Source organism: Eupeodes corollae, chromosome 2 (genome assembly GCF_945859685.1).
Source record: "Eupeodes corollae chromosome 2, idEupCoro1.1, whole genome shotgun sequence".
Classification (NCBI taxonomy): domain Eukaryota; kingdom Metazoa; phylum Arthropoda; class Insecta; order Diptera; family Syrphidae; genus Eupeodes; species Eupeodes corollae.
The window spans coordinates 9,746,187-9,769,030 of NC_079148.1; the positions used below are offsets into that span (position 1 = coordinate 9,746,187).

The following is a 22,844-nucleotide window of genomic DNA, read 5'->3' on the forward strand; positions in this document are numbered from 1 at the left end:
ATCGACTTTAACAAAAACAAAAACATAAATTTCACTTCTAAATGCCTAGCTAAATAAGTGCATTTTAAATTTAGCTTGAGGAGCTTTTAAGCATTTAGAGGTGAAATTTGTGTTTTATTTCTACGGATAAAATTGACTCTAGGCTAGATTTGGAGCTATTATCCAGGGTTAATAATTACATTTCATTTATTTTTATTATGTTTTCGCAAAAATGTTGATCTTGTATATTAGGCAAGAACTGTAACATTGCTTGAATGTCTTTTTTCTTTTCCTTGTTGAATAGGAACGATATTAAACTTTGAGCCTCTCATAGTTTTAGCGATTCTAACCGTTTAAAAATAATCACTATGTTTTGCCTTATAATACAAGGAAAGAAGGTCATTGCTTCTATATTTCTAGATTTGTCTGCAATCTTTATAAGGTACCATTTTAAGATCAATACTAGCTTTATTAAAATTCAAACAATCTTCTTTATGAAGCTGCACAATCTTAAGTTTAAATTTGCTGTAGTTCATTCGCTCAGAATCCTTATCAAAGAAACGGGGCTGTTAACTTCCAAGTCCTTAAAGTATTTTTCGATTCAACTGTGCACAGCATCCACTTCTTGCACTTGCGAATGGCCTGATTCAGAATACTTGTGTGTAATTGTCTCAGTATAGAGACAAATTCTTAAATTCTATAAATTTAAGAATGGCTTAGGATAAGATTCTGTTTTTATTTTGCGGAATGCAAGCATCGGACCACAAAATAATCCTTTTTGTTTATGGAAGATGTTCCAGAAATTTTTTCAAAATAATAGTGAGACCAGATGCTTTGTTATTTGCACGCTTGCACGCTTGAAACGCTTAGCGTTTCGTGCCAAATTCCGCAGTATGTGGTTTTATTATTTTGGCAAAATCCCGTAAAATTATAAACAGCATATTTACGCCTATAAAAGTAATTCGAAACATTAGCTTTCGGCAGCGAAAAATCATTTTGCGATAACCACTGTGTTTGTCTTATTGTAATGGGTCCTATTTTTCAAATTGAAAATTTTGACATTTCTCGACGTTTCAAGGTCCCTAGAGCCGAAATAAAAGATTTTTAGAAAGATGCCTGTGCGTGCCATAGCTCAAGAACCAGAAGAGATATCGTCTTCAAATTAATTTTTGTTTAATATATCAGTTTAAAAAAAGGTGAACATTTTGGTTAACCCTAAATATCTTTCGAACCAATGACGCTAGAGACTTGAATTAAATTTTATATTATATATTGTAAAGTGATACCAAACGAGTATATTTTTGGAAAAAATCCAATTATCAATTTTTTATAAATCAAAAAAATTAAAAAAATGTGTCACCTCGAAAATTTTAGAAATACAAAGTGATTTTATCTCCAAAATAATTTTGTGCAACGCAAGATAACGTACATATATTTGGTAAAATTTTTAGAAAAATCAAATTGACAGTTTTTTTTTTAATAAAAAATAAAAACCTTAAAAAGCATCACTCAAAGTTGGTAAAATTTGAATTTTGACTCAAATATCTTTTCAAAAATTTGAGATTATAGCTTCCAACTAATTTTTACTTATAAGAAATATTGTTTTCAACATTCAGAACAATTTTGAAAAGAATCAAATTGACAGTTTTTTTTACAAAGATTAAAAACCTGAACAAAAAATTAATTTTCGACTCGACTTGAGATATTAGTTTTAAGCCAATTTTATCTTTTAAGAAATATTTTTTCAACATTCAAAACAATCTTGAGAAAAATCGAATTCTTACAAAAAATACAAACTTAAAAGAAATTTTAAAAAAAGTTAGTAAAAATTAGAAAAATTAGTTTTCGATTTAAATATCTTTTCAAAAATTTGAGATTATGGCTTCGAACTAATTTTAACTTATAAGAAATATTGTTTTCAACATTCGGAAACATTTTGAGACAAATCGAATTAACAGATTTTTTACAAAAAATAAAAACGTAACCAAAAAACAATACTAAACTTTTACTTCCGACTCAAATAGCTTTTCAAAATTTAAAAATATTGTTTTTTAAACTTTTTTTATTTCATAAAAAATATTATTTTCGATATTCAGTAGTTTTTTTTTTAACTTAACTTTAACTGTAACGTGATACCAAACAAGTATATATAACGGTTTTTCTTATAAATCAATAAAACTGAAAAAAAAAATTGTCACCTCTAAAATTTTACGACTGAAATATGATTTCATCTCTAAAACAATTTTGTGCAACAAAGAATAATGTTTTTGACATCTGATGAAATTTTGAGAAAAATCGAATTGACAGTTTTTTTTAGAAAAAATAAAAAACCTCAGTTAAAGTTTAAAAAAAAATCGAACTGACAGTTTTTTTACAAAAAAAATTAATAAAAGTTGGTAAAAAATGATTTTCGAATCTTATCTTTTAAAAAAAAACTTTGAGATAATAACTTGTTACTAATTTTTTCTTATAAGGAATATTGCTTTCAACATTAGGACAAATTTTGAGAAAAATCGAATTGACAGTTTTTTTTAAATAAAAACCTAAAAAAATGTATAAAAGTTGGTAAAAATTGATTTTCGACTCAAATATCTCTTCAAATTTTAAATATTGGCTTCAAACTAATTTTATCTTATAAGGAATATTGTTTTCAACATTTGGTAAAATTTTTAAAAAATTCGAATTGACAATTTTTTTACAAAATATAAAACTCTAAAAAAACAATACTAAAACTTAGTAAAAATTTACTTACGACTCAAAAAGCTTTTCAAAAATTAAAAATATTGTCTTCAAACTTTTTTATTGCACAGAAAATATTGTTTCCGATATTCAGTAATTTTCATATAAAAATCCAACAGTCCGTTTTTTCATAAAATATAAAATCTACAAAAAATAGTACGCAAATTTGGTAAAAATTGATACGAGTACATATAGACAAACTTTTAAGCAAGACAAATCGACAGACGGGATGGGAAGTTATCAGTGTGGGTTAATTATTGATGAAATTCTTTCTTACGACTCGAAATAACAAAGAAACCTAAAATATGTTCCTATTGACTAAGCCAGATCGCATTTAAGATGGCCGCCGTACAATCAAAGGGCGCTCTTATTTAAAATTGTCATTTCGTGAACTGTCATTTTGGGAACGTTCCCGGACATGATTTGACGTATTTTCCTTGTAGAAGATTTTGTATGTATTGTTTTCATTATTGCTTATTTAATTGTAGATACATAATACACCCATGTTATAAATCAAAGCTTAAATTATGTACTTTGTTTTGTTCTTGTTGATTTTATCAAACTTCGAAAAACGTTCCCGAATTGTTAGTTTCTATAAGTTATTTAATACTAAAAAATATTCATTATAATCTATAGAATTCTGTGCGCTGCCCTGTTAATGTTTATTAATATACAAATTTTAAAACAGCTTTTAACTTGCAATTTTTTTGTTATAAAACCAATTTTGAAATTTGCAACCTTGGTGATGTTGAGCCGTATATGCCTGAGTATATCATACTTATTATATTTAATAATAATACCGTAATAATCCTTACAAAAGTATTTGAATAGTCTTGGATTAAATCAAAATTGATTGTATATGTATATTTAATATAACATATTTTTGGATTTACACATCTTTATAATAGTACCAAATTGCATAAACCAAAATTTTCTTACATCTGTCTTTTCAGTTGTTTTTTTTTATGACGGTTCTTAACTAAAGGGTGATTTTTTTGAGGTTAGGATTTTCATGCATTAGTATTTGACAGATCACGCGGGATTTCAGACATGGTGTCAAAGAGAAAGATGCTCAGTATGCTTTGACATTTCATCATGAATAGACTTACTAACGAGCAACGCTTGAAAATCATTGAATTTTATTACCAAAATCAGTGTTCGGTTCGAAATGTGTTTCGCGCTTTACGTCCGATTTATGGTCTACATAATCGACCAAGTGAGCAAACAATTAATGCGATTGTGACCAAGTTTCGCACTCAGTTTACTTTATTGGACATTAAACCAACCACACGAATGCGTACAGTGCGTACAGAAGAGAATATTGCGTCTGTTTCTGAGAGTGTTGCTGAAGACCGTGAAATGTCGATTCGTCGCCGTTCGCAGCAATTGGGTTTGTGTTATTCGACCACATGGAAGATTTTACGCAAAGATCTTGGTGTAAAACCGTATAAAATACAGCTCGTGCAAGAACTGAAGCCGAACGATCTGCCACAACGTCGAATTTTCAGTAAATGGGCCCTAGAAAAGTTGGCAGAAAATCCGCTTTTTTATCGACAAATTTTGTTCAGCGATGAGGCTCATTTCTGGTTGAATGGCTACGTAAATAAGCAAAATTGCCGCATTTGGAGTGAAGAGCAACCAGAAGCCGTTCAAGAACTGCCCATGCATCCCGAAAAATGCACTGTTTGGTGTGGTTTGTACGCTGGTGGAATCATTGGACCGTATTTTTTCAAAGATGCTGTTGGACGCAACGTTACGGTGAATGGCGATCGCTATCGTTCAATGCTAACAAACTGTTTGTTGCCAAAAATGAAAGAACTGAACTTGGTTGACATGTGGTTTCAACAAGATGGCGCTACATGCCACACAGCTCGCGATTCTATGGCCATTTTGAGGGAAAACTTCGGAGAACAATTCATCTCAAGGAATGGACAGGTAAGTTGGCCACCAAGATCATTCGATTTGACGCCTTTAGACTATTTTTTGTGGGGCTACGTCAAGTCTAAAGTCTACACAAATAAGCCAGCAACTATTCCAGCTTTGAAAAACAACATTGCAGAAGAAATTCGGGCTATTCCGGCCGAAATGCTCGAAAAAGTTACCCAAAATTGGACTTTCCGAATGGACCACCTAAGACGCAGCCGCGGTCAACATTTAAATAAAATTATCTTAAAAAAGTAAATGTCATGGACCAATCTAACGTTTCAAATAAAGAATCGATGAGATTTTGCAAATTTTATGCGTTTTTTTTTTAAAAAGTTCTCAAGCTCTTAAAAAATCACCGTTTACTTCAGTAAAATGTAGCTTAGTATTTCATTGTTTCTCTTCAACTTTATTTTTCCCCTGAACCAAACATATTAATCTACCCCCGCTCTTCTCCCTTCTCTTCAGGAGCAGTTCAATTAACCTAATTGATCAGTGATGTTAATTAGCATAAGACAATACACAGTAGATAAACTACTTAGCACTTTAATGAATCAATAATAATTTAATAGCCCATTTAGAGACCTTCGAAATACATTATATTCAAAACAGAGTGCAAATATTTAAACTTTATTCAAAGATACTTTTTATGTAAAATATTATGTTGCTATTTTATCTGACTCGAATTTTTAAATTGTAGTGAATTAAGATGGACAGGTTTGCATAAAAAATGATAATCATTTTCTTATGTTTTTCATAACCAAATGTTGATATCAAGCAAATATTCACTAGGAGATGATATGCTATGCCTATAAAACTACTATGTACTTAGTTACCGTTGAAATAAAGCCTGAAGATTAGGTTTTGTTTGTGTAGGGTGTTTTTAGCTGCAAAAGAAGCTTTGATGATTGTTGTCTTTGGTTTGACAGTTGAGAATGGTCAAATGTGTTGACATTTATAATCAGAAGGGTTTGACAACGTCATAATTATGGATATTTATGCTGAAGACAGAATTTCTGCAATTCGACAGAAGCTTCCAGATTTGTATACCTTCCATATATTTCTGGGAGGATAGGGCAATCCTGGAAGACGTGTCAATCCATTTTTATAAAGATGGTTCAAAAACAAAAGAAGGGGTTGGTGGAGGTGTGTACTCTGAACGACTGAAATTAAGTCTCTCATTCCGCCTTCCCAATCATTGTAGCGTGTTCCGGGCGGAACTTTTGGCGATAAAAGAAGTCTTGTCCTGGCTTAAAGAAAACGTGATATCAACAACTGATACCCGTATTTTTCAGACAGTCATGCTGCTATCAAATCACTGGACTCTGTCTCTACAAACTCTATAACAGTCCATAACTGTCGATCATCTCTAATGGAGATGGCACAACAGTTCAATATTCACCTTTGCTGGGTGCCGGGCCATAGAGACATTCCAGTTAACTGTAAGGAAGATGGACTCACCGGTGCCGGTGGAACGGTGCAGTACAGCCCATTCTGCCACGTTTGGCAAATGCTGGCATACCGATCGCTGCTTGTAAGCTAAAGCTAATATAAGACGCTACGAAGAAGGCAAACACAAGGTGGAACAACATGACAGCGTGTCAATTTCCAAAAAATGTCTGGCCAACATTGGATTTAAAGCGTTCAATGTGCTTGCTCTCTCTAAGCAGATCGCATATAAGCTCGATAATAGGTGTCATAAACGGACACTGTCTAATAGGAAAGCACGCCACGAGACTTAGGCGTATTTTCAAATGACTTTTGCAGAAGCTGTATGGACGAGGAAGAGAGGAGGAAACAGTTCTTCACCTTCTCTTTATATGCTCTGCTCTAGCTCAAAAACGCAAGAATTACCTAGGAAAATTCTTCTTTAACGATCTAAATCTTAACGATCTAAATCATATCAGAATAATCAGCCTTTCACGTTTCGTAAGGGACTCAAACTGGTTCCATCGGAGGAAGCCTTAAGATTCATGTGGTATCACGATGGGACATTAAACTGGCCTAAGTGTGTCTGATTCCATCATGGACAGCCACTTTAACTTAACCTAATCATGCCGAAGAAAAATAATCTGTTTGGGGAGTGATAAAAATCATTTCTGCTTAAATGGTTTCGTCAGTATAAGCAAAATTGAATTATACAATGCGAAGACAATTCTTAACGAATCACTATTAAATCCTTTAAAATTGACTGTTTTGCGTGGTTTACACACTGGTTACATCAAGTCAGTTCCTATTCCTATTCCTATTCCTATTCCTATTCCTATTCCTATTCCTCTTCCTATTCCTATTCCTATTCCTATTCCTATTCCTATTCCTATTCCTATTCCTATTCCTATTCCTATTCCTATTCCTATTCCTATTCCTATTCCTATTCCTATTCCTATTCCTATTCCTATTCCTATTCCTATTCCTATTCCTATTCCTATTCCTATTCCTATTCCTATTCCTATTCCTATTCCTATTCCTATTCCTATTCCTATTCCTATTCCTATTCCTATTCCTATTCCTATTCCTATTCCTATTCCTATTCCTATTCCTATTCTTATTTCTATTCCTATTCCCAAGGGGCTGGTATAGTTAGCACTGGTTTTCATTGTGAACATTTTGTTTCGATACTAAAAAGCCATAACCTGGGGTCTCTATTGAACATTTCCGATGAAAGGACTATAGGCCAGCCATCAGACAATCTAATAGAGACCAACAATCCAACACCCAGTACATGATCCGGTCATCGCAGTTTGGATTTTTCGAGCAGTTCAAAGTCCTGTCATAAAATTTGACGTTTGTGTCGTATGTACTGGTGACCGTCCATTTTCCACAGCCTTTGTGAAATTAAAATTTAATTTCATTTAAATTGTCGTCGAGAGCTTAAATTCATTAAATCAAAGTTGTCTTTACTAGGCACATAACAGCTTCAAAGCTGTCAACCGACAAATCATGAAGTTCCTCACTTCGAGAAATGGATTCACCCAAAACCTGTGCTTTTTTTTATCCTCTTGAATAGTTAGCTGTTGCAGTTCCTCCAGTTTCTTAACCAGCATTCATTTTTTTAAAGGGTTAATTTTTGTATACTCAAATATAATTTGTTTGAAATTTAGTAAAAAAAACAATAACTACCGACACTAAGGGTAAATCAACAAAATAGTAAACAACAGATTAACCGTTCCTGATGTCAAATGTGACATTTGAGGTTGCTCATGGCAAGACATAATACGCCCAGTAAAAAAAAAAACACAATGGATTGCGGATGAGATTGCGGAAGAGAAGCTGGATTGGACTTTACTCTTGTGGAGCCTCAGGGTTAGAAATGTAAAATTTCTTGTATTTTGTATTACAATAACAAACAATAATTTGTATTATACATTCCTTTCAGTGTCGGTGTCAGAAATTTTGAAACTGTCCAAATATTTCAATGACTGGTTTCACTGATGAAACTTCACTTTTTTTTAAATTGATTTGGTAAAAAACCACCGACTTAGTATTTTTGCGAGTCCTTTCTATTTCGATAACAAAATGTATTTAATGTCGATATCTCTACTGGTTCTTGAGATATGGACGGCAAAAACATGCATATGTATGTGCACACAAAGAAATGTCTCTAAGAATCTTTGATTTAGATGCTACCTTGAAACGTCGAGAAATGTCAAAATTTGTAATTCGACAAGCTAAAAAGGAAGAAGGAAGTTAAAATTTATACCAAACATATTTCTATCTTTTACATTATTATTTAAATTTCTAAAGCTCTTAAAAAAAACACCCTATATTATTATTCAAGATGGTGTACACATGTGCTCCCACAAATCACTCTTTAAACAGTTTATAATTCTTAAAAAACTTATTTTCCTGTTTGTTATCAACACAATATGACAATTCGTATACAAAATATGTTTATTTATTCTTAGATGAAGGTAACAACACATAACAGCTTCATCAGTCTACCACACGACGACGCGACGCCAGCGCCATGTCCATTCCGCCAATTTGCAATTTTATTTCAAAAATAGATTTTATCTACGCAATACACGCTATACAACTTAATTATACAAGAAGTAGCATATCTGCAAATATTTTTGTTTTAATCCACACGACAACATCTCATCTTAAAATCGTCCAAAACTCAATCAAAAATATCTACAAACTTTTAGCTAAAATAATAATAATCTACAAACAAAACAAAACAACAAATATTTGCCCTTGAAAACTTATCGCCCCACGATGAAAACAAATCAACTTGATAGTCCATTAAGAAAGTGACTATTAAAAAATTTCCAATTTAGCTGTGGATACTTTTTTTTAGTATATGTAAGTATTCATTTAGCCACTATGATTCATCATTTGAAATTAAAACTACAATAAGATGTGAAAATGTATTGAATCGGCGCTGCCGGCGCGGCGGTGCATCCCCTTTCAAATGATTGAGAAAAAATGTTGCAATTGCAATTATTATTTCGATTTCCCCACGTAAGCTTATAAGGCTCTGTCTAGATGCTTGATTAAAAAAAAAAAACATTTCCATTATAATAGCTGGCAATTGCGGTGAATTACATGGAAGCCACAGACACAGCACAAGCTTGCTTTTTAAAAAAGATTAATGCCTTCTTTATAGTTAAAAAAGAAAATAACACCGATATACGTTGTTTTGTAACCGCGCAATTATTATGCATTCGCCAATGAATCACATTGATACAGACAAAAAGTGTGGGGGCTTGACAAGGTCATCTTATTTAAGCGAACAAAAAAAAAAACAAAATGTCAACGTCTTCGGCTATGTATAGCTCATCCATTTTCTTCCGTGTCACACTATGGCAAGTGGCAATAAAATTAAAATTAAACACAACGAGATAGTGATCATGATCACTGATCCGATCGCACCATCACACGATTTTAAATTAAAATTTGCCATATTTATGAGAGATATCAGAATCAAAGGAAACATATTTTTGTTTTTAAAAAACACACGCGCATAGGGGGCGTTCGATGATACTTTTACGTACACGTATTGTACATACGTAATGTTTAGCTCAATTTGAACTCTTTGAATAGTGTACACGTTGCAATGAAGTCTTACCGGGTGCAATGTGCTCATAAAACACCCTCAAATTTCCAAATGTAAGACAACAATTTCTAATCATTTGCTGTTTTTATTTCATCTTATTCTTAAACAAACATCCTACAACATTTTGACAAACATCCCAATATAAAGAAAAAGAAAAAAATATTTTGACAAATATTTAATACATGTTTGTGTTATAAATCCCAAAACCAGAAAAGCATTCATTCAGTCTTTTAAATAGTATACAACATGCAATTACAAGTATTGATCACATAAAATAATAATTTGCATTTAAAATAAACAAACCGCTATTACATATAGGAGCAATAAACATTTCCGCTATTGAATTTGGCGGAGACAAAAATAGAATTAAGTCTATTTTTACTGTTAAGGGATAATCGTGTACAAAATAAAAACACTGTCACAAAATTTAAACAATATATTGTTAAGGGCTTAACAGTTAATTAGTTGTATAATATTTTTTAAATATTATGTAATTGTTTAGCTATTACAAATTATTAATCTTAAGTTAAGTAGTAAAGTTCTCATTCCCTTTTATTACAAAAAGTTAATCTGAACATGTCTAAAAGGTGACATTTCATGGAAAAAACAAATTAAGTTAAATGAGCAACTTTGTTAAAGTAATCACTTCGTAATCTAAATTCAACTATCTTTGTGAATGCCAAATTGCACTTTAAAGTAGTCATTCCGAAATTGTCATATTGACAAATGTCAATTTACAAAATATGTCTTTAGAAATATCTTTTTTTGAAATGTATATAAAATCATTTTATAATTTAATATGAGTGGTTTATATTTGAACCATTTTATTTTATTTTCAACTTTTGTGTCTTTACCGACCATCTGATTGTGAAACGTCAAAATCAGCCAATCAGAATGACTACGTAGTCACTAGGTTAATAATTGCGCCCAATCAAATGTTTCAAATATTTTGACATGCAGGAAATTCAGAAGTCATATGGACCTATTGATATACTAAAAGTTAAAGTAGCCGTTTTGTGGTTTTTACTAAAATGTTGACATATGCTAAAATTGTTTAAAATTATCAAAATCATATTTTTTGCGAAGGAACTTACTAAAATTGTTTTAACTCCCTTAAAAAATTTAAGTTATTTTAAGGGCTATTAAAAATAACTGCTTTATTTTGGTAAAATTTGGTAATTTTTCGCCGCAGGGGACTTACAACAAAGTTGGCCACTCCTTAATTCTTAGGTATTTAGCATCAATTCCAAAGCACACAGACTACACCATCCTTCAACTGCAATTCGACAGAAATTTCCAGATTTCTATACCTCCCAGATCTTACTGGGAGGATAGGACATTCCTGGAAAATGTGTCAATCCATTTTTATACAGATGGTTAAAAAAAAGAAGGGGTGGACGGAGGTGTGTACTCTAAACGACTGAAATTAAGTCTCTCATTCCGCCTTCCCAATCATTATAGCGTGTTCACGGGGGAACTTTTGGCAATAAAAGAAGTCTTTTCCTTTCTTAAAGAAAACGTGATATCAACAACTGATATCCGTATTTTCTCAGACAGTCAGGCTGCTATCAAATCACTGGACTCTGTCTCTACAAACTTTATAACAGTCCATAACTGTCTATCATCTCTAATAGAAATGGCACAACAGTTCAATATTCACCTTTGTTGGGTGCCGAGCCATAGAGACATTCCAGGTAACTGTATGGCAGATGAACTCGCCAGGAACGGTACAGTGCAGCCCATCCTACCACGTTTGGCACATACTGGCATACAAATCGCTACTTGTAAACTGTTGCTAATGCAAGACGCAATGAAGAATGCAGCAAGTGGAACACCATCACCAGGTGTAAGGTCACAAAAAAACATCTGGCCATCACTGGATTTAAAACGTTTAAGGTGCTTGCTCGATCTCTAAGCAGATCGCATATAAGCTCGATAATAGGAGTCATAACCGGACACTATCTAATAGCAAAGCACGCCACGCGACTAGGCATATTCTCAAATGACTTTTGCAGAAGCTGTATGGAAGAGGAAGACGAGGAAACTACTCTTCATCTTCTCTGTACATACCCTGCTCTGGCTCAAAAACGCAAGAATTACCTAGGAGAATTCTTCTTTAATGATCTACATCATATCAGCCTCTCACGTTTCGTAAGAGACTCAAACTGGTTCTATTGAGCTTAGGAGGAAGCCTAAAGATTCATGTGGTATCACAATGGGCCATTAAGCTGGCCTAAGAGTGTCCATTTCCATCATGGACAGCCACTATAACCTAACCTAACTTAACCTACTCATGTGTACCAATAATGCCGTAACAATGCAATGATATTGCTTTAAGCACTCATTTTGTTCTGTATAAATTGATGCATTCACTTTTAAAAAACCATTGCCGAAAATCAGACATCTTTCCTCAATAAGTACCGTTTCACTAATGTTAACATAAACATTGATTTAAGCATAGGTGTGCCCATCATAGTAAAATTAAAGAAACTAAATCTTTTTGGTTCTCATGCATACTTCAATTTTATTTGTGGTTAACATTAATTGATCACCCTACAAACTTAAGTCAATACTCGTTGAAGTAAAATTAACACGTAAAATTGGAATAGTGACATTTGACATTTGCCACCATTTGCAAAGTTATAGAATCTTCCGGTAGAATAATTGTTTTTGCTCCATTTTTTAAAGAAAAAATATGTATAATTTTTTTAAATAAAATATTAAACAAAATAATTCGGTATAGAAAATATGAAAAGTAAAAATCTTCTTAGACAATTTTGTTCATTGATTATGAATAAATTAACAATAAATTAACATTTTCCTCAACAAAGTCTTTTATTTTTTAATAACCATATATTGAACTGATATTTCAAGACCATCCATCCAAATCGTAAATAAATTAATCATTTTACACGTTAATTTTGGTTTAAAGTAGCAAGACTGAAAACGAGTTTATTTGCAATCTTGTTGGGAAATTCTCAAAATAATTATTTTAACGTTTCTTGTATTGGTAGGTGTTCATATTTTTGTTGGCATAGGCAGAAGGAAAGTACATACATTTTTAAGTATTAAATAGGAAAAACAGAAATTGCGGGTTAAACCACATGATATTTAATCAAAACCGAAGTATGCACATTTATCATTTTCAAGGTTGAATAAATATGATTTGTATTCATTTAATTTTAAAAGGAGTTTAAAGTTTCATTACATCAGTTAACCCTTCAGAATTGCAAATTAAATTGGAAATCATGAATAAATCAATTTTTTTGCACCAATGGAACCCAAATAAGGGGAGAATTAATATTTTGACATATGTACATATGTATATGTTAGACTTTTTTAAGCACGAAAAACTATTTTGATATTGAATGAAATAAGCTTCAGATGTCTTTATGAGATTTTCAATTTAAAGTTATAAAAATGTTTTTTTTTTTTTGTTTAAATTTTGAAAGACGTAGATGAATAGATCAACGATGACACTTAAACAATTTTCTTTGCTTTAGGAGGAAACAATACATTTAAAAGCCCGTCGTTATCTTAACAGAACCAAAAATTGTCATACAACCAATCAATGGCTGCGTTCAATCTCGTGTTTGATAGGGTATCTTGGATAGGTAGATTTTTATATACCTTCTTGCACGAGTTGAATAGCTGTATTGAGATAGCTGTCAAAAAATAAAAACAACTTTCAGCTGTTAAAAAAAAGTAGTTAAACATTTAAGAATCGAAGTTCAAATTCGGAGGCAAATAGCTTCTTCATCGTTTATTATGTACAGAACATCCTCAAATACAACTTCAACTAACATTTTGTACCTTTTTGTTTACCAACAAATACAAAAAGCTGAAATAAATTTTCAAGTTTCTGGAAATTCAACCATGTGCTGAATCATCTGTTCTGTCAGATACCCACATACCCCAGAAATTCTTGGTTACCTTTGGATTCCTTTTTTGACATCTCAGCTGTTTTTGATCAGTTGTTATTTTACACGTAAAACACTAACAAAAAGGTATCTGGATACCCTATCTGTCTGAGATTGAACGCAGCCAATGTTTTTCGTTGAACCCTCTCTTTGCTTTTCATTCTTTTGTTAAAAAAAAACTAAAGACTTGATTCAAGACATCTTTTATTATTTATCTTAAAATATTTCTATTAAAATTCTCAAGCAAGTTAAGAATAACTTTAAGTTTTCTTTCGTTATTCATTTAGTGATTTAAAGTTATAAAAACTGTTTTTTATTTATTTTTGATATTGGTAGTTTGACAGATAAACAATTTCCAACAATTGTCATTTGGACAGTTGTTAGATATTCTCAAATATGTAAACTAAATTTCTCAATTGCTTCCTGTGAAAAATCTGAGAATGGAATTTATATGATTCGATTTCTCAAAAATTCTCTATAGCAAGATTCAAAAACAAGAAAGAAAAATGCTATTTTGATTGGACAGTTCGAATAAAGTGCATTGTATTAATATTTCCTTCTCCTGCTCTGTGGATCTGATTGAAAAAATTCTTATCAACCTTAGAAATATAAACTGCTCAATTCCTTAATGATTATAACAAATTTTTACAATTGACATTTTAAAAAATGTGTTTGACATAATGGCTGCGTTCAAGGGAATTTTACAAAAAGAGACACAATTTGAAATCAATTTTCTGGTTCCTTCAAATTAAATCCATACGTTGAATCAGCTGCTATGTCAGATACCCACGTATAGCAGAAATTCTTTAATACATTTAGATTCCTTTTTTGACATTCCAGCTGTTTTGAGTCAGCTGTTCTTTTACAAGTAAAACACTAAAAAATAAATTCCGGATATCCTATCTGTCTACGATTGAACGCAACCAACAACAATAGATAATTTCAGTTAGAAAAAAAAACAGACCAATGTGATGCAGCCATTAGCACATTGGTTTTGAATACCTGAAAATTCCAATAGGTAATAGAAAAGAAAGAAAAAAAAGACACTTTTCATGACAAGAATTACTCTTGGAGGATTTGTCAATTCCATCCTGGCAACATTACTCGCACACATGAAGGGTTGAGTGTTGTAAGTCACTGGGCCATGGTTCTTCATGGACTTTTGCGCCACCTAATTAATTTATTATTTAATAGAAAAGACAGCGTGTGGTAAAGCATTCCACATTCGTGAAGTGCAGCTAAAGAACAAATCTATTTACTTTGCAGTACGAACTGTTCGCTCGAGAGTATACTGACATGAGTATTCGTAATGTTTCGAGTATTACTGTTGGGCTGTTTAAGGGGAGGAATACATTTGAATATTTCGCTAAAGAAAATGTAATTGTTTTTTTTTTTTAAGTTAACCGTAGCCCCAAAAAGGCTTTGGAAGTTTAGTATAAAAACTTTAATAACTAGTGTAGCCGTAGACACTAAGTGCCACCCCCGTAATAACTTTCGATGAGTACTATGTGTCGTATACAAAAATGCTGAAACTACATTTTCAAATGTCTGGTTGACGCATCAAATTTTTTGCTTAATTCATTCCAAGAAAGAAAATAAAAGTTAAAATTAATATGAAAGTAGTAGATAACAAATTTTTTTTTCTACAATTCCTGTAGATAATTTATTATAAACATTACATTAGATTTATAATTGTTTGTCTTCTTGACAGGAAATTTGCTTTCTTGATAAAATGCTAAATTGATAAGATTTTGCGAATGTGTTCTGCACACAAATATGCAATCTCAGCTTACACCTGCCGACGTGGGTAAGTAACTAGTTAGACACAAATTATAAGAGTTGAAGTCTTTCCAATTGGTTTCGGTAAGTTCAGAAGCGAAAATATTTGTCAAAGATGTCATTTCCAATTCAGGTAAGAACACCTTTCTACTTTCATTTTTTTATTATGTTCTTAATCCTGACCTATAAAAATGTCCGATATTTTGGGAATCAACTATGCTTAAAGGTATGTAGATAATTTATTAATATTTTTGTAAGGTAAATTGTACACGAAAATCAACTTTCGCTTTCGTCCTATCGCAAAAACTGAAACTGACATAAAAAATAGCTACTTATGTAGGTACTGCTTAAAAATAAAACCTCCCTACATACATATTACCTATAATTTATGTAAATGAGTAAAAATATAAAATGTGGATTCCTACTCCAACTTGTTATCTACTGGATTCCAAATTCCATTTAATTTTAAAAACTTGCATTTGTGTAAAACTGGTTATTACCGTCCAGGCGTCTGTCCACAGAGCTAAACCAGATTAGGCCAAGTTTTATAGGTACAATCAACATACCCACTTGAATCATCTCATTTGTTTTTTTTTTGTTATCAATTGTATATGTCCAGTGTTCATCTTTGCAATAGTTCCCAGCTCACTTCCCATCAATTATATTTTAGGCGAGATATTTTGTATTCCGATTATAAAGCTAAACCTAACTAGGTCAAGAAGGCACGTCATCATCATAGAGTTCATCTCTCCTTCATCTCGCCACGCCACCCCACCTCTCAACCCACACAATTCCCAACGAGCCCATTTTCAAACAAAAATCGAAAACAGATACTGATAACTGATAGGCTGAGACTAGAGGGCTGGGCTGGCTGGGTAGCGGGCTGGCGCATCTTGTCAGAGTTCAAATAAGAATACCTTCCTACCTACGTACAGAATGAAAAATTATCTTTAAACTTGTAGCACGTGTTAGTTTACACGAGCGTTGTTTCTGTTTCTGGTTTATTTTTCGTCAGCATTCTCAGATATTTTTCTCAATGGCCCGCATGTTGCCGCGTAGCAAGATTATTCATTTTATTTTTTTGTTTTATTAAATATTGCGCCGCTGCCAAAAGCCAAAACGATTGTTGATCAAACCGGTTTCTCTTTCTTTATTTCATACATTAGTGATATAACTGGAGGAGCATTTTTATCTTTTCCGCTGGACTAGCTGGCAAAAATAAAATACAAATTAAAAACTAGATACCAACCAAAAGCAAAACGGCAGGCAACGGAACTCAAACTTTCTGTCGAGTGTCGGTTCGGTCTTCGGTCATGACATTTTGCTCTCGCCCTTCAGACTAGCTGGACGTGCGAACTGTGAACATACGCTTACGCTTACGCCAAACTAATAAAAACATTACAAGCGGGACATAGACATAATAAAGTAAAATAAGAAAATAAAAATAAATAGTGAAAGAAAGACAAAAATAAAATTTCACACCAAATATACCAAAAACAAAAAGAAAAAAATATCTTATTCTTTTATGTGCTGTCATTCATGCACCTGCGTGCGTATATAACAGTTTAGTACGATAAAATTCTTTTTTTTTTGCTTTTGTTGTTGTACTGTAAATGATTTATTAGTGCTCTCACTTCCTCTAACCAACCACCCACCTCGATTGTGTGTTCATTCTACTGTCGTTCGCGTCTTGTGCGAGTTGTCATTTTTGACCTTCAAAATTCCTTCAAATCGACGCAGCACTAGTTTAGTTGTTGGAAACCATCAACGAAAAAGATAAAATAAAATTTCAAAAAAAGAAAAGAAGAAACATCCGAGATCCAAATCCGAGAGACTAGAGAGACAGTGAATCTTGTTTTATTTTTTACACATCAAAAGTTTAAAACAAAACAAGAAAATCGTGCAGAAAACATCATCACCTGCATCATCGTATCTACACAATACACAATAAGATAAATACAAATAAAAATAATGGATAAAGAGATAAGTGCAACGCTAGAAACGATTGCTATTAATAGTGATTTATGCAAAGAGAAGTACAAAAGCAAAGAAAAGTCAAAAACTGGTGCAGCGCCGAAGATCTTCAGTGAAAAATCAAAAATGATTCGCGAACACTGCAAAGAACTCATCCTCACGGAAGAGCAAATAAAAGAATTAAATTATCGCATTTTGCACGAGATCAAACGTGGCCTGGCTAAGGATACCCACGACCGCGCTAATGTGAAGTGTTTTGTAACATACGTGCAGGATCTGCCCAATGGCAATGAACGGGGAAAATTTTTAGCCCTCGATTTGGGTGGCACCAATTTTCGTGTGTTGCTGATTCATCTCAAGGGCGAAAATGACTTTCAAATGGAGTCACGTATCTATGCGATACCGCAGCATATCATGCTTGGATCTGGAATCCAGTTATTCGATCACATCGCTGAGTGTCTGTCGAATTTTATGAACGAACATGATGTGTATAAAGAGCGTTTGCCCTTGGGTTTCACATTTTCGTTTCCACTGCAGCAACTGGGCCTGACGAAGGGCTTGCTTGTTACATGGACAAAAGGTTTCAACTGTGAGGGGGTTGTCAACGAGGATGTTGTGCAGCTGCTGAAGGATGCCATTGCTCGGAGGGGAGATGTGCAGATTGACGTTTGTGCTATTCTCAACGACACCACTGGTACTCTTATGTCATGTGCCTGGAAGAACCACAACTGTAAGATTGGCCTGATTGTGGGAACGGGTAGTAATGCGTGCTACGTGGAACGAGTAGAGGAAGCTGAACTGTTCGATGGCAAAGACAATCAAAAGACCCACGTACTCATCAACACAGAATGGGGAGCCTTCGGAGACAATGGAGCTCTGGACTTTGTGCGGACAGAATACGATGACGACGTGGACAAGCATAGTATTAACCCGGGTAAGCAATGTTTTGAGAAAATGATTTCTGGTATGTATATGGGCGAGTTGGTGCGTCTGGTATTGGCTAAGTTCGCGAAACAAGGAATTCTCTTCAAGGGCCAGGAGTGTGACATCCTAATGACCCGTGGAACATTCTTCACCAAATACGTCTCAGAAATCGAGGCGGACGAGGTCGGTAACTACACAAACTGCCGGAGTGTGCTTGAAGAACTTGGCCTAAACAATGCCACCGATGAAGACTGCGAGGATGTGCGCTTCATCTGCGAATGTGTGTCGACGAGAGCAGCTCATCTCGTGAGTTGTGGCATTGCCACGCTAATCAATAAAATGAACGAACCCTTTGTCACTGTCGGAGTGGATGGCTCTGTGTACCGTTTCCATCCAAAATTCCACAATCTTATGTTCGAAAAGATCAAGAGTCTCATCAAGCCTGGCATCCATTTCGACTTGATGCTCTCTGAGGATGGTTCTGGACGAGGTGCCGCCCTGGTTGCGGCTGTTGCTTGCAGAGAGGATGAAGATGATTAGAATTACAATTAAACAAAAATAAAATAATGAAACCTAATTTGAATTATCCCATTCTTGTTACCAGCTCGCAGCGCTGTTCATTAACTTAACATTTTTTCGGAAAACAAAAATAACGGTCGTGGTTAACGGAGTCGCAGTCGGAGGCGGATGAGAGATTTAAATTTATTAATTTTTTGAGCATAGTACATTAAAGGAAGAAAATTACTGATGGATAGATGTCAGGATGTAGGAAGAAGTGGAGCGCAAACAGAAACATACAACATTATATATTTCTTAAGATTATAATCAAATAATTAATTACACTTTATATTATATCTATATTTGGATTTGTTGTAATATTATTGGTTTAGTATTTTATTTTATTTTTTTTTGCCTAGATATAAAGTGGAACTTAATTTTTTTAAAACATAAAAAGCCACACGTTTTATCTGTTTTATTCTCGAGCAGTTTTAATTTATATTCAATTATATACTTGGTACATAGTTAGAGAGATGTAAGAAAAAAGGAAAAGAGAAGAAAAAACGCTGCTGCTTGTTTGTAAAGTGTAGAAAAAATGTATTTAAAGTATTTATTTAAAAATAAAAATAAAAAAACAGAAAAAGCAAAAGAAAACAACCAAAACCTCAATCAAGAAAAAGAAAGACATTGAAAGTTTTAAATTTAAATAAATGTTTTAACTGCAAGTTTTGGCTACAGGAAAACAACAACAAAAATATTGTTTTTTCTCATAAATCATCGCCAACTGTTTGTGGCGAAAGGTGGAGGTGTGGATCCCAGAGGTGAAGTAAGCTATGAAGGAGGGAAGAGCTGTTTTTTTGAAGTGCTGTCCTTGAGTTTGTCCTTCTTTGTGCACGTAAGCGGGTGTTTTAGGTTTTTCGACGACGACTTTGCCGTCGTCGCTTGCATCTCGTGCTGCTGCTGTAACTGTCGCTCATTTTCGTTTGGCGGCGATAGCGACTGGTGCTGCGTTGTTGGCTCTAATTGCCCCAACAATTGGTCAAATTCTGCGCTCATTTGCTTGGCATCGTTTAGGGTTTGATTGAACTTTTGCATTTCATTAAGGAATCTGGTGTAAGTGCCGGTCACTTGGCCGAGAATTTCTATCTGCTGTTCGAGTATTTGAAGTTCATCATTTTTGTGATGGTAATCGTATTTGTTAATTGCAAAATACGCTTGCTGACGCAATTCTTCAATTTTATAATCGACCTTTGTTCGAATTTCTTTGAGGTCAGTCATTATGAATAATGTGTTTATTTTTAGTTAAGCAAGGTGCGGAGTGCGATGTGGTAATGGTTTATGGTATAGCAAATGTTAAATAATAGGAGAAGGGGTGTGATTTTATGAATTTCGCAAATTCTTGGGATAATGCGTCAATCAAGTAAAATAATGTATGGAAATATCGATGATTATTTATAAAATTATTTGTTTACAGTTCTATTTCAAATTTGACGTTTAGTCATGTCAAACTTTTTTTCCTACAAGTGATGCCAAATCAATTCAGTATAAAGTACAGGTACAGCAAGGACAAACAATTTGAAATCATATTTAATCTGAGTTCGCACGGGAACCAAAAATCATTCAATTGTTTGACTAATAAAACCCCGAGTTTCCTGAAAAATATTAATGGCTTTCAAGTCGAAAAAATATTATTTTAAAATAAGTTTAAGAAATTGGAACTTTACTGGGTTGTCTATTGGTAACGAATAAAAAGCACGAACATTGAATAAATGTTCGTTTGTTGAACATATTTGTGGCAACGATTTCTAAGACACATCCCTTGGAAACGTTATTACAAACTATGAGCAAGTCTCCTCGTCCTTTGGGGTCGTCACGCCAGTAGCCATAGTGAACTACAGTTACTCACTTAAGAAAGAGCGTTTGTAAGTTTGGAGGATCATAAAAGAACCGCCAGTGCCACAAATAGTCACCTCGAAGTTTTTTTTTTGCCACGCAGCTCCCCCAAAGTTTCTCTTCCATATTCTGTAAATGAAAAAAGCAATAATTATTATTTTGTAAGGAAATTGTATAAATAATATTACTTACCACAACCAAATTTATTTCAAAATGAAATATTTGTTTTGACAGCAGCCATCAGCTGTTTTGTTTACATTAATTTTGACCGCTGAATGTTTCGAAAGGTTTAATTGTTTAGTTCAACTTTGAATTGCTACTAGTTTTCGAGAGGTTTTATATTAAACTTGTGGTTTACGAAAACTTGTGGTACCAAAATGTATGGGAAAACTTGAGTTTTCAATGTAGGTTTTCGACCAAAACCGATAATTTCGCGAAAACGGGGTTTTGAACTGGGTGTGAAAAGCCTATAACGAATCAATTATTTCGTTTTAAAGGTCTGGCATACTTGAATCACAATGTTAAATAAATTGCAAATATTAAAAAAAAAATTATTCATCCTTCAAATTGACAGATACATTATAAACATTATAAAATTCAGCCAAGATGTCTTTGTTGGTAATATGATCTATATTTGTTTGAATAGCATACAAAACTGATAACTTCCCATCCCGTCTGTCGATTTGTCTTGCTTAAATGGTTTGCAGGCTTTTGTGTTTTGTTAAAAAGTTGTCAGTTGAATTATTTTAACAAATTTAAAAACTAGCAACAATATTTTGAGTATGATGAAATATTTTGATTTCAAAATATATTTCTGTCAACGAATTTTTTTTTTAGTAAAAACCCAATTTTAGTAGCACTTCCGTACTATTTTTCGTAGACTGTTGGATTTTTATTAAAAATTACGGAATGTCGGAAACAATTTTTTAAAAGAAGCCAATATTTTTTTTAATTTTTAAAAGATATTTGAGTCAAAAGTAATTTTTTAACAACTTTAAGTGAATTTTTTTCTTAGGTTTTAATAAAAAAAAAATGTAATTTGATTTTTCTTAAAATTTTACCAGATGTCAAGAAGTTTTTTTTATTTTGTTGCATACAATTATTTCGGAGATATAACCATTTTTTGTTCGCCAAATATTCGAGGTGACAATTATTTTTTGTTAATTTTTTTGATTTATAAAAAAACGTAAATTGGACTTTTTCCAAAAAAAAAATACTTGTTTGTTATCATATTACAATATATTTTATAATGCAAAATTTAATTCAAGTCGCTAGCGTTTTTGGTTTGTGAGCTATTTTGGGTTTACCTTTTTTTTTAATTGTTGCGGTTAGGATAACACCCACTCAATTTTTTTGAGAGTGCTTTCTGTGTCTTCCTGTATTATTATCTGAATAACAAAATCTATTTGAAGACGACACGGACCTATGAATGTACGCACACTCGCACGCTTAGAAATTTCATTAAAAATCCTTTATTTAGACTTTAGAAACCTTGAAACGTCAAGACATGTCAAAATTTTCAATTCTACAATTCGGATCGATTACAATAACTTTCTATGCGAAGTTAAAAACCGTTGCGGAAAAAAATTATGTTGGTCCTGTTTTGGTACGATTGGTCATTCTTAGTTTAAGCTTTAGTCATGCAAATTTTTTTCAAGTGGGAACCGTGTTTTCTAGCAAAATGATTCCCACCAATCCCATAATCAGGCCCCAGTGCATTTATTGTGTACTTGCTACTTGCTGAACCTTTCGATCGTAGCCATCTTAGGAACGAATAGCGGTATTGAATTCGGATATATTTTATTTAGATCAATGTCTCCAACATCTTAATGACACACAGAAATACTAATTTCGGAGTGTCAAAATCAGCTGATCAGTATCAGTAGTACCCGTAGCATGATGGTTAGTGCGTTGGACTGTCATGCAAGAGGTCTTGGGTTCAATCCCTGCCTGTGCCACCTTAATTTAAAAAAAAAATTTTCGCGGGTACTGCCTCTTGCGAGGAATTGACAATTCCTTCAAGAGTAATTCTTGTCATGAAAAAGTGCTTTCTCAAACTAGCCGTTCGGATTCGGCCTTAAATTGTAGGTCCCTTCCATTCCTGACAACAGTACTCGCACACAGGAATGGTTGAGAGTTGTAAGTCACTAGGCCCT

At 33.2% G+C, this 22,844-nt stretch overlaps 2 protein-coding genes across 2 annotated transcripts; one reads left to right on the forward strand and one right to left on the reverse strand.

Moving 5' to 3' along the window:
- The first annotated feature begins 16,514 nt into the window (after window positions 1–16,514).
- LOC129944317 (hexokinase type 2-like) lies at window positions 16,515–19,478 on the forward strand. The gene has a single exon (XM_056053665.1). It carries the CDS (start codon window positions 17,371–17,373, stop codon window positions 18,835–18,837), a length of 1,467 nt encoding a protein of 488 aa, XP_055909640.1. The 5' UTR covers window positions 16,515–17,370; the 3' UTR covers window positions 18,838–19,478.
- Window positions 19,141–20,272, reverse strand: LOC129944318 (uncharacterized). Its single transcript, XM_056053666.1, has one exon. The coding sequence runs from the start codon at window positions 20,071–20,073 to the stop codon at window positions 19,627–19,629; it is 447 nt and encodes a 148-aa protein (XP_055909641.1). The 5' UTR covers window positions 20,074–20,272; the 3' UTR covers window positions 19,141–19,626.
- Window positions 20,273–22,844: the final 2,572 nt, after the last annotated feature.